The sequence below is a fragment of the Notothenia coriiceps genome, unplaced genomic scaffold (assembly GCF_000735185.1).
Source record: "Notothenia coriiceps isolate Sejong01 unplaced genomic scaffold, NC01 NC01_scaffold00023452, whole genome shotgun sequence".
In the NCBI taxonomy this organism is placed as follows: Eukaryota; Metazoa; Chordata; class Actinopteri; order Perciformes; family Nototheniidae; genus Notothenia; species Notothenia coriiceps.
Genome location: NW_011356153.1, coordinates 19,277 through 32,783, shown reverse-complemented (window position 1 = coordinate 32,783; position 13,507 = coordinate 19,277). Strand labels below are relative to the sequence as shown.

General features: G+C 39.2%; 1 protein-coding gene across 1 annotated transcript in view; it reads left to right on the top strand.

Moving 5' to 3' along the window:
• Positions 1 to 299: 299 nt before the first annotated feature.
• The window catches only part of LOC104954511 (multiple epidermal growth factor-like domains protein 11), a gene marked incomplete at its 3' end in the record, with an annotated part of 30,178 nt that continues 16,970 nt past the window's right edge, over positions 300 to 13,507 (top strand). Inside the window, exons 1-2 of the mRNA XM_010781626.1 lie at positions 300 to 486; positions 2,753 to 2,845. Of these exons, the coding sequence (XP_010779928.1) occupies positions 300 to 486; positions 2,753 to 2,845 (280 nt within the window). The remainder of the gene's footprint in view (positions 487 to 2,752; positions 2,846 to 13,507) is intronic.

Here is a 13,507-nt window from a genome sequence, read left to right as displayed (position 1 = left end):
TCAGTCTGTAATGCGTGTTTCCAGTCGCAAAAACCTTTAACAGTAAAAGCCGCATCAGATGAAGACGTATTTAGCCTACTTTAAACTTTCTACAGGGGAAACAAAAGGCTGCTTTTAACTTTTTAATATTCAAGCCATGGTCTGTTGTTGTACCATGCAGCGGCAAAAGTGCGCTTCTTTCCTAAAGAAAATCTCCCTGGATAACGATCCAGTTTCACCTGGTTGGGTTTATTAACCCCAAGATCATCTGGGGCGGTTGGTCTTTGAGCGGTTGCTGGCCCAAAGTAGCCTACCTGTTGATGTGCTGCAAGGTAGCGTCTGTAGTGGAGGCACCGGCACGGAGGAGGAGGATGCTGGCGGGTGTGGTACAGGGTGTGGCAACGCATGTGGTGATGGTAGGGGCACAAGGAGCTGCGCCTCGGAGGACAGCGTCGGTGGTGGCCGCCTTGATGAGTCAAGGATTGGGCTCGCTAACTCAGCCCCGGGGTTTGCCGAGGTCAAGCTTGTGACATTAAGGCGTGCTGCTGCAACGGCAGGTGCAGGGTCGCCAGCAGCACCATCGGCTGCAGTTCTTTCATCGCTATTTCGTTTTAATAAATCCTGAGACCTTTTAAGCCAATTTCTGATGTCCATTTAGTAATTCAAACAGAAATGTGAGTCTACAGAATGCACAATAAACAACAAACAAATCCAGAATAGGCGGCAGAGTGTGACGCCTATGAAAACATAAAACATGAAAACAGGGAGAGATATCCTCTGAAAGAAGAAGAGGTGTTTGAATGATGCTCCGTTTTAGCGCAAGCTACATATATAAAGACAGGTGGATTATCCAAGTCATGATCCACAGGCAATCAGGATTGATGTAATGATGTTGGTGCTTGTGAGGAATTCGTAGGGAGACACATCCCATCCCAAAAGTACATAAATATAAACTTTTTGAAGACTTAACTTTGGCAAGACTTTTCCAAAAATGCTGTAGTGATCCATGAACAGAGTGATCATAGCACTATATAAACAGTTATAGTGTAAATACAAGTAGCTAATACATGATGAAACTTATTAAAAATGTGCATAGGCCTACATACTACAGTCTCAAGTGGAAAGATCAATTTTTATGTTTTAAAAATGTCTTTTGGGGGGATTTCAACTTTTTCATATATTTTCTTTTGTTGGAGTGAAGTTTTCAGATTCACTTTTAGAGAAATGTGTTTGTTTTCGTTATTGCTTTCTCTGTATCTTCCATCCATCTATCTTCCTCCTCCTCACACCTTCTTATGGCCACCTCGCCTTCTCTGAGCTAATCGCTGCACCAGATAATACCACAGTGAGACAAGGCATCATTAATTATGCTGTGATAGAGTCGTTTGTTTTGAACCGTGGAATGGTGTATGACGGCTCCTAACTTTAAGGTTGTGTCCTGATGAAATATTACACCAGTCGTAAGGGGAAAATGAAGATGTCAGTCAGCGCTGCCTTATCTGGTTGCTGTACAAAGACGATAATATGCCCTGCACTCTATCAGGAGGCCGGCAGAATCTTACCATAATGTAAACTTAAAATGCATTAAAATATTCTTAAATCACTACTATTCTAATTTTAAGGTCAAGTATCACACACTGACGTTTTTTCTGTTGAGAATGATAGTGTATTATAATTCCTAGAATTGTTATACATTATATTTTTTTAGTGGTCATTGGCTGCTTTTAAGTAATGGGAAAAATATGTGGGTGACTACTGGCAATAAAAATATTGTGATACTTTACCTTATTAAGTCATACATGTTTTTACATGTGTTCTGAATGTTGTTTTAAAGCATTGGGAATATTTAATATATCAGTGTATTATAGTGTATTATAATGCATTACATGCGTATCATAGAATTGGTTACTAAATAAATAGTAAATCACAAAGTTTATTGATACAAATCTAATAACGCAATGCTAAATAACACTGTTTGCTGTTTGTTCATTAACTCAATTCATTCAACAGATACCACATGTTTTCCATAGCCCTAGTTAATAAAAATACAGATTTTGCAGGGATTCCTTTTAGTACTGCAGACGACCCCTGCGACCTCCACCAATAAGTTAGGGCCAACTGTATGCCGCCTGAGAGGCGAATCCTGGGGGGAACAAGTCCATAAAAACTAGCTGCACCTCGTTAATCAGAAGTGTGCAGAGCATTAAAGAGTCGGATATGATAATATAGGAATTCACTCAAAGCTGAAGCATTTAGCTAAATTGTCATTTTTCACTTAACAATGCTGTACAGTAGATGATGTTTATCTGGAATGTTCCACGTTTAGTTTCTCATTTAGAGGGCATTGTTTTAGCCTGCTTGTTTGATAAAGAAAAGTTGCATCGTTTCACATTTGATAGATGATAATATTCAGATCATTCAATTACAAAGTAAAATAAAAAGAGTTATGATCCAGTAAGGTATTTAAAAATACTTTTTTGATATCGTTTTCACAATGTTTAAAAAGCAAAACAGTATTTGGAAGAAGGTGAAATAAGAAGTTGTGAATAACACCAAGACACCAGGCTTTTTTCTATGATCAGAAAGTTACTGCAGACTCACATTACATCTGTAAACAAAAGAGATATTCACATTATGAATTGTTCTGCTCACTTTTTATGTATTGTAAAACTTGACTGAGATCTACAGGTCCTTTGTAATTCATTAAAGCTAAAAAAAAAAGAAGTATCTTATTGTACACTTTTAAAGAATCTTGTGTCTTCTTTCTCCTCAGCGTTGTGTACTGAAGAGTGTTCCCACGGACGCTGTGTCTCTCCTGACACCTGCCAGTGTGAGCCCGGCTGGGGAGGACTGGACTGCTCCAGTGGTGAGTTCACATCACAGTCGTCACACTCATTACATCAGAAAAGAAAAGCTGATACAAGAAAATCTTACTGGGCTGAAGACTTTGCTCTTTATCCTTTCGCATTTAATTGTTTCCATAAAATGGCACACACTCATATGACCACCATATGTGATTATTACAGCTGATCACATGCTCCCCCCCCACGTTTTTACAGTAAAGTATGACAGGACATTTGCAGAACGACCTGGGACAATCTCTACTAATTCTTCCAGATCAGGGATTAAGCCTGACAATTGTTATATATTGATGTCAATACTTTCATCGAAACATTACCAGGAAAAGTCCAGACAGAAGTCCAGAACATGTTTAAATGAACATCTAGTGAATCCTGGGGGATGATATCTCTCTGAAATTAGGCACGACATTTTACACATTAGACTTGCCATATTTAGAAACGAGAAATGTTATCCTAAAATGTGAAAAGCTAATTTAAGACATCAAGGGGAAGTTTTTGGTTCCCCCCCTCTCATTTCCACCCTGGTGTACACACATCAGAGCTGGAACCGCAGCAATGATGTATGGTTGGTTGTGGGACAGAGTATAATGATCACAGACTGGCATTTCAAAGGGACACCATGTCATCTAACATTCACCTTATGTGGTGATAAAGAAAAGAGCACATTTTCACACTAGAGGTCGATCTGCAACCTCATTCCCGCCGATAACAAAGAAAATGGTAAATGAGCAGGAAGGACATCATGATATGCTTATTTGGCTTTAAAGGGCCAGCGTCGCTGTTATAACATATCATTACACATCTTAAATTAAAAGTCAGTGTTGGGTGTGCCATGAGAAGCACAAACAGTAAATCCCCAAACCAGATTTTGATTGAATTCTGGGAATTTGGATGTAATTGCTTTCTTGGGAAACCTTGGTAATCTTGTTTATAATAGGTACATTTTGTCAGATATATCATCTCACATTAAACTATTAGTTCTATCTTGAATTTGGTTCTGTCGAGATGAGCAGACACTGCACAGATTAGTCATTTCAACCTTTTATTTGTTGACTACTTTTTTAATTTCTGTTTGATTACTTATTGTGAGACCACCATTTTTTCAATTGCCAAACCATTATTGTAGTTAGCTCAATTTTAGCAGAATAACTTTTAGTCATTGAGTCTGCTGAAGGCAAAGGCACGTACAAACAAATCGGTCTGGAATAGAGAGCATGGCGTTTTCAATATATTCCTAAAATGGTGGAAGGCTACATTTTAGCAGAGTGGATGAGATGAGAGTTACATGTAGAGGCCAGAAAGCAACTAGAGTCATCAGCCGCTCATTTAAGTCCTTTTCGTAATATAGAACAGTAAACACGATTCCAAATGGGACTGCACAATATATAGAAATGATATTAAAATTATGAGACTAAAGATCCTGGTTTTAAAGGTTGAGTTTGAAATTAACTGCTTTAACTCTTCTATTATTTGCCTTTATAGTCAACCATACAATAAAGTCGCAACATCGATATAAAGGAATTTGATCAGAAAAATTGTGTGATTTGATTTTCTCTATGAAGCTCAGCCCAAGTTCCATCTTTAAAGTGGAAATCAAGCCATTGCATATCAATGTTAATCTCATTTTCATAGTTAGTTTTGACTCCCTGGCTCTGGAAACTGTCGTACTAACCTCACACCTGCTAAAGGACCACCGTTCAGTGTATGTGTGCAGTTGGAGGTATTTTGGGGGTATTGATACTTAATGAGTCACACAGCCCCTTCAGTCCCACTTTCCTTATTGGTGTGCCCCAGCCTGCCCTCTGTCTACCTGTTTTTATTACTGCTCAGGGACCAGGGGACTGAGGACAAAGCCAAGACAGGGGTTAGCGAAATCTAGCAGCAGTAAGGCTGAGGGGAAGAGCAGGATGAAGTACGTCGATCGAGTCAATCTGTCGGCTTCACTCAGGAAGTTTGGCGGACTTAAACTTCCTTTCTTCAATGTGATTTAGTCTCTATTCCTCATTCCCTCTTATTTGTTAAGCGATAACGCAAAGCTTCCTCAGCCTCACCCCTCCCCTTGCAGACAGTTCAACTGTGACAGGTGAACCTGAAGACTGGAAAGTACATTTAAAATACATGATTTGCCAATTTCCCACAGCTTTTCATTTCCTGTCAAGATGCTGCACAGTGAGGCCTCTCCCATTGGGATATTGAGCCTATGTGTTTTATATTAAACACTCCCTTACCTGATTGGTCTGAGGAAATGAATCCTGCGCTCAGTGACTGATTGAACGGTCCCACATTGTTTGCTTTTTTATTTTGCTATCTAATATACTACAGCTTAGGATAAAGTCTTCATGATGTTGTGCAAATACACTTGGTTTAGCAGCAGTGCTGTTATTACATGAATTTAAAGGCTTAATTTCTCACAGGAAGCACTGACGCATTACTGGTTCCTGGTTCCTGGAGCTGCTCCTCTAATTCAGAAGAGTAAAGTGGGGGCTCTTTCAGTTTGGATGTTACCGTCAAGCTGCGATTTATTGATGAGAGGTATTCAACCCTGTCTGTGGAAGGACCCTTCAAAATAAAATACCACTAAGCCAAGCACTCAAAAAAACACTAAATCTAAAAGTGAAATATACCAGTGCTGCGATATATCTTCCTTCATAAAGGTTTTAATGTTGACTTTGTGTTAAAGTCTTGCAGGGAGGTGATGATTCAACTATGCAATCATTTCACATCTATTTGAATTATTATCTCTGCACATAGCATATTCTTTGTATTCTTAACACTGTGAACCTTTTTAATATCCCCTTGAATATATCTTTGCACATTTCTGCCTAGCTATTACCATGTTCTGTTGGTAGATTCTGCATGTTTTTAGGTTTTTAAAAAGGTATTTATTTATACCTTACCTTTTTTATATTTATATTTGTATCAATACAACCTGGCACATCCCTTGCATGTAAACATAACTTAGAGAGACTGTCTGTCCCCTTTTGAAGTAGTTGCTTCATTTTTTGACAGCTTTAGTAACTTTTAAAATGGTGGTTTTTTTGCCACTTCTTGTCCAGTGACACCCCTGTTTCTCTAGACGTGTTGATTTTGAATGTGATAAACTAAAAGAAGAGGGTTTCTTTTTATATGTTGGGAAAATTGGATTAACTAGGAAATACATCGTCACAAGCTAAAAACAGGGCTGTTTTCCTGAGAAAGGTTCTCACAGAAATGCGACAAATCATATGATGATCTTAATTTAGCATTTTATTTTTACCTACATCAAGTATCTGAACACTTATTATTTTTTTCATTTGATACACATACCATACATACCAGAAATACACATCTTATGTACCTAGAATACAAACTTTCAGTGAGTACTAAGTAAGAAAATAAGAAGTCCACAGGATTGTCCTTTGCGCTGTGTTCGACTGTAGCTAACCAGATTAGCTTGTGGAGCAGTGTGTGAGCCTCAGCCTCTCCAAACTTCTGTCCAGTTGAAGAACTTTGTTGCTCTGCCAGGCAATATAAATAGCTCGGAGAGAAGTTTGGTGAGGCAACGAGAGGCAAGGAAGAGGCGGCGAAGACTAGACAAGAGAGGAGATGTAGCAAGAGAGCTCAAAAGCAGAGCAAATTAAAAGATAAAAGTAGCAGATAAGGACAAATTATGATAGAGATTATTATGTAGAGATGGTGAATATCAGCAAGATAATCAAGAGCAGAAAGGAGAAGATGAAGGGGACAGAACATTGTGAAGACGCAGTTGAAGGCTCTTTAAAAAATCAAGCAGAGGGAAGTTGCTACATAGGCAATTTATGAAGTATATAATTTTGATAATCAGTGATTACTTCCTACTACCTTCAGACTTTTGTTACTTTGACAGCTGACAAAGTTGTCTATGTTCACTTATATTGTTTTTTACTGAGAACTAACTAATCAAAAGAAACATAAAAGACAACAGGGTTGAGCAAAGTCTACAAAGTTGACTTATGGTTAAATATGGTGATGGACAATGAATTGCTTTGTGGTGGATATGGGGTCGTATGTGCGTAACTTCAACTAATCGGAATTAAACAATGTGGACTAATCCAAAATTGGTATTTTGTGTTGCCGAAAGTAGGGAGATTGTATAAAAGTCAATGAGAAAAATGACCCAACTTTTCACTGGATTAAATAAGAGTTTTCTACTCTCAATTACTACTTTCAAGTATTTTTTAACACAGGATAATGATAGTACATAATGGTCCTATTAAGATTAAAAAAGACAGTGAATAGTAAAACACTGGAAGGCATCACCATGTACTGATATTTTGTTAACCAATTAAATCAATAAATAAAGAAATTAATAAATCTATCATAAAAAGCCTTAAAGCTAAAGCAGGCAAACTTACTGATATACATAGTGGAGAATTTAGCAACTCAAATATCTTTCAGTAGATACACTATTTGAGTCTTAATGTGTTAATAAGTATAGTAGTTTCTTTACATGCTCGCTATATGAACCAAAAAAGTGCTGGTTTGAAGCCACACAGAATTTCTGAAGTATGTTCCTTCTGTGGCTTTAAATAGTAGTTTTTTGTTGTGATCCATTTTACTGATGTGACAGCAGCACTCAAACTCCAAACATTTGCGTCCATCTTTAAAGCCTCAAGGGTGTGAGGGTTGGATGCTGTAAAGATAGATTATGAGTCTTATTCAAAACACATTCAGCACTTGCTAATGGGTGGTTTCATTTCATACTCACAGCCACTTTATATGAACACAGTAACTTCTCAGCAGCAGTCCATATGACACTAAGAGCAGGGGAAGTCAGAAACAAAGGCCGACCAACAGTTAAAGACTTATGAAACACTATGTAAGTAGACAGCAGCAGAAGTATATACATATATATGTTCACAGGAGCAGGTGTTTTAATTTGAAGTGTTGAGAGCAATGCCTTTTCAACTCAGGTTGCACATAAACAAGCTCAGAATACATCTGAAACTGTGGCCCAATTCCAATCCAGCCCATACTATCCTCCACTGCCCACATCTACTAGGTTTGCGCCGTTACTTGAAGGCTCAGCCTTCGTTGCAGTTCCCAACAAACTAGCAGGAAGTGGAAGTTATTAAACTCTCCAAAGCAAGTCTGCATTGGTCCTGACTTACCCTGTTGCCTTACCTAACCAACGCTGTTAGTGTCCTTCATGGAACACGGTGTGTAACAATAGTTCCGTGCAAACAGTTACTAATAAACTGTCCAAAATAACGATAGACATGTAATATTGAATATTGTCATACAGATGTAAAGAACTTGAAGGTTACATTGTGATCTTATTTTTTTACTTAGTATGGACCTGTGTCTAGTCTAGAAAACGGTAGACCTGTGCATTTGATTTGTATAAAGATAGATTTGAAAACTGAGGTTAACATAAAAGTAATAAAAGACAAAATCCTCAGAGTTTTAATTATTATTAATTTTGTATTGTCAGAGAGATGCTCACTCCAAACAATGGTTACGAAAGCAGTTCCTGTTTCTGCTGGAGAGAGGGGAGTTCGCCCCCAAAGCATGGGCTGCATTTCCATCCTCCAATTTAGAGAAGGAGCTTTATTCAGCTCTGAGTGTGACTACAGAGGAAGTTCACTCTGTCACTGAGTGCGAGGGTGTGGGTTCGGTTCTGAATTAGGCCTGTGACTCTTTTTGTTGCGGCTTGATGGAGGTGACAGTGTAATCTCAACCAAGTACAGGAGGTGACCCAAGAACACAAGGGCTTCTGGGTAGCTCACCTCACTACACTCTCCAAAAGGGTCACGAGGAGTCAGGAATAGTGCACAACAAAACCTGACTTGAACAAACAGAACTCTTTGTACAAAAACATGTTTTAATTTCCGTCACAAGTGATGAATTTGGCACAGGTCTCCATTTGTTGTCATGGAAACGGACAAAGCAACATTACATTAACGCACCTTTTTTTCTGGCGAGCTTTTAGAAGCTTTTAAGACTGTTAGGCATACTTTTTGGTTTGGTTTCTTCTAATGGATGAATTTTCATACGTCAGACAAAAATCTCCTACATCATCTTTAAAAATAACCATGATATGAAAATGAAAAACTGCTAAACCTGCGAGGACATTTTTTGTGGCATGTTTTAAATTGGGAGTTTCTCGTTTTACCTTCTTGCTTTTTTACTGTTACTAAAAATATAATAATGTTTCAAGGTGGAGTTGATGTGGTGTGAATTGCTGAGAGGACTGTCAATGGCCAGCGTGGGCGCTCGCTCACTACTGTGCCCGGACATGCCATTTATCAGAGCTGGCTCATGCACACCGAATCAACACACACATGTACACACACGTGTACCACTCTCAGGCAAGAAAATCCCACAAAGAAGCAGAACAGCAGCTGGGCACGCACACTATCATAGAGTTGCCTGCAGTGATGTATTCTTCGCTGCCTCCTAGTCCCCACAAGAGCCAAGTTTCTCAAGAACTTTTCTCCCTGACATCCATGTTACAGAAAGCCTGTCAAGGTGTGGAACAACATAATTCGGCCCGCGTTTTCCCTCTGCCGTTGTTCACTCTTTCCGCTCTTCTGTCTATGTCTCATGTGCCTCTCTGCTTATCTCGCGGCGCCACTCTTCAGCTCGACTGTACAAAATCCATACAGAGCCATCACAGTGCAACTCTGCCTCAACTTCTGCGTTTGATTCTTGTTTGTTCACACTCCACTCCAGACAAGGCCTTTTTCACCACCAAGATTCTTCTAAATGAAATGTTTTAATAGTTTTTATCATGGAATTTATTTTTTTGTCCTCCTCCAGTGAGAAGAAGAGATTTTGGTTCTGGATTGGCTCTATCACAAGCTCAAATCAAAGTAGTTGTATTCTTTTGATTTAAGACTCCAATGGTTACAACATACAGACAATAGAACAACAGATATGCTTTTCTTCCTACAATGTATTAATGCTTGTAGCAACTCTAGTTGTCTTGACTTATTGACTTATTCTTATTCTTGCCGCTTAGCTCCCCTACAGTTTTGGAGTGTCACTTACTTACATACACCGCCAATTTGAATATTTGTTTATTTAGAATCCCCATACACTTAAAACAATACAACAATACTCAACACAACAACATTCAAGACATAAGTCCTGACATAATTAACAACATCACCAACATCATCAACAATCTCATCCACTTTCAACATCAAACTCAGCCAAGGTGTGAATGTTAGTCCCCCTATGCAGCTGGCCCCTCAGTTTAAACGTGTGTGTGAATGGGTGAATGCTAACTTGTATATGCAAATGTGATCTGAGCGATAGCAAAGACTGGAAAAACATTATTTACCATTTTATTATGATTCAATGTAGCATAAAATGATCATCAAGATTTCTTCTTAAGGTTAAAAGCTGATGAAAGATGAGAAAAAATATATGTTTAAAGGATTTTAATCCCTTCAATATAATGGATATTTGTCAAATCCCAGTACCGAGATCATGTTTATAACAAACATTGATCTACTCCTGTACCTTTTTGTTTAGATAATTGTTTTTCATCAGAAAGTTTGTTATGATCTTAACAGAAGTTGTAGTGTTATGAAGTGTATTATATTCATAGTGGTTAGATTCCATTATTATCCTTCCTGAATCAAAAATACGTGCAGACTTGCCTTTGTGTGCTGAGACTGCTTGCAGAAAACACGCGCTCTTGAGACGAAACAGGTAAACAACTTGTAAGGGGAAATAAGCAGCAGGTGTAAAAGGTTAAGTTCCTTGTAAGAAGACGGGAGTAAAACGAGGAGACGAAGGTGTGATTTGTTGGAGTGAGAGGAAGGTAGAGCAAAGAGGGACGTGACATGTTTCTTGAGGAGATGGGGTTTCTATCCCCTCCGGTACATAACCAGTGACTGTGCAGTCCTGAATGCGGTGGGAAGGTCACCCCTCCATTGGGAGAGAAGAGGGAACAAAGTCGAGGCCGCCTTAAGGCAATTCACCGAAGGAAAGGAAGGACTAAGCTCCTGCTAGGCTGCTGTAGACTCAATAAGAGATGAAACCCTTGGGAAGAGTGTTCAGTGTGGCCTTTCATAGAGATTACTTCAATTACAATTAGACACCGGGGTCATTTAGTATTTTTATTCGATAGGTCGCAAAGTTCAAGGTTAAAGACCAAATTAGATGCTATTACTGGCTTAAACTTGAATGCAGCAGTTAACTAAAAGGAAAAATGTTTAATTCAACGCTCCTGTGTGCAAACATTAGTCAAGTTTATTAAGAGATGGTAGATTATACCTCCATTGTGCAGAAAGTGTGTCCTCAAATAACTTCTGCAAGGTCACACATGAAAAAGTCTGTCAATCGGCTGACAGATTAATTCTGGTAGTCCCAAAATCAAGGCTAAAGCAGCGAGGAGACAGTGCCTTTGCTTTTGCAGCTTCAAAATTATGGAACGAATTGCCCCTCCAGGTTAGACTTTCTCCAACTCTGCCTGTTTTTAAATCTCGTTTAAAAACCCACTTCTTTTCCGTGGCATTTACAGGCCAGGGGCCTCATTTATAAAGGGATATACGCTAAAAAAAAACATGCATACGCACTAAGCACAAACGGGAGAGACGAGAAACTGCGACACCGTTGGCAGAAGGAAGAATGGAGAGAAATATGTGGAAATAATACCATAAATAAAATGTTACCTCTCATTTATCATATATGAAGAATTCATTTTCAAACATTGATTAAACCCAATCTCAAAATGATGAAACAAACGCCTGTTTGAGACTCCTCAGTGCACACAAAAACATAACTTGGAGAAATAAATAAATACGGAAATGTCTCCACCTCCCCAAAATAACCAAAATCTGACACGGTGTGAGATGTCTTTTTTTAGCTGTTCTGTCGTCATTTCCTGTTATCTTCTTCATGCAGTCAGTCAAAATGAATGAATGAAAGGGCGTTTCTTTGACTATTTATAGGCAAATATGGGCGTTACGTGAAGCCCGCAAAAGCTGCACCGCATTTCGAGTAGAGTGATTTATAAAGGGAGACAGGTGTAGGTACCATATGTGTTCGGCCTACCAGATGTGTTTGGGGTCCGAACACATAGACATTTTTACATAGGTTATGCTGATTGTCTCCTCAGCTCCACCCCCATCAAAGGACCAGCAACACACACGCACACCACCAACAGGCCACAGGCTCTGGGGCCGTCACACCACCTAATTTACATACTTCACTAACAATTCTGTTATTTACGTATAATTTATTTTGACCCAAACCATGATATTTTCCTAAACATAACAGGTTGATCTGTTGCCTAAACGAGTTGTGTATCGCTGGGCCATGCACAAGCACACTCATCGTGTTCATGGGTGGTTCTAGAAGGGGTCCAGCAGGGGCCAGTGCTCATGTACTAAAAGTTGTTTAAATATTGAAAACTGCATCGTCTCAAAGCTAAAACCATCTTGTAGAATATGGTGCATTGTGTTTGTGCTGATTTTACTCCTTTATATACTGTTGGATAGTATAATCTACAGTAGTAGAGCACAACATACACACCAATAGAGCAATAATATTAACCCAAAACATGGAAAAGTTAAAAAGCTGATTTATTATAATTCGTCACAGATTCACACGACTATTCTCAATCCCATAATCCAGTGCAGCTCCAGACTGGGAGGTTAATGGGATGTCACTAAAACCTTTTCATCCCCATCTCAGACGCTACAAAATGGTCGCAGAGGACATGAACAATTCAGCCATGCTTGAAAAGGGATTAGAACGATGAAGTGTTTATGTCTTTTGTTTAAAACATGCTTCTCTTATTACATTAACACGCTGCAATTAATCTTCTACAGTGAGGCCAGCTGGAGTGCTGGCTGTGTTTGAAAAAACACAACGAGAATCAATATCGTACATAATGTATGTGTATAACTCATAACAGTGTTCGGCCTGGATCTCTCTCTTCTTCTTTATGTCTGCTGGTCCGTCACCACAGCATAGTGGCTCATCCTCCTCTTTACGAGTCTCACTCTCCTGTGCTCTGCCTGGCAATAGACGACTCTGAACTCCCACCACTCCTCATTAGCGGCGAGTTCATTAGGAAGCTAATACCTGTTGCCCGTGTTGGAGGGGGCCATAAGGTGGGGTCAGTAGCCATTAGCCAGTCCGTTCTCCTGAGCTTTGTCCAGCTCCAAACCCCATTTAGGATGAAGCTGGCGCTTTATGACAGAGTGTATCTTTCATTACCCAACAGACTTCAGCGAGTCATTAAGTACGGCTTTGCAGAAATGATGCGCCAAGTTTCTGGGGAGAAAAGAGGGAACGCTACATGAGAGGCTGAAGAGTGAGAGAATCTTGAAAAATAATTTAAAAGAAAGAATGCATTAAGAGCCTTAGTGATCCAGATGAATGTAAGGCATAGGGGAGGAGTTTGTGGCCCTGGGATAAATCCCGTCACTTATAGAGTGCTGCTGTGATGACGCATTTTCGTAGGCTATCCAGGAAGTTAACATCACAAGTGGATACTATAGGAAATATTAGCACCACTTTTTTTTAAGTGTTAATACAATCACCGGAAATAAGAAATCTTATGTAAGGCTATAAAGACACCTATCACGGTCGCATTGCTGCGCATCACCACTGCTAAGCACAAGATTATTTTCAGCGTATTGACATTTATGAGTCTTATTTGTGTGTGTGTGTGTGTGTGTGTGTGT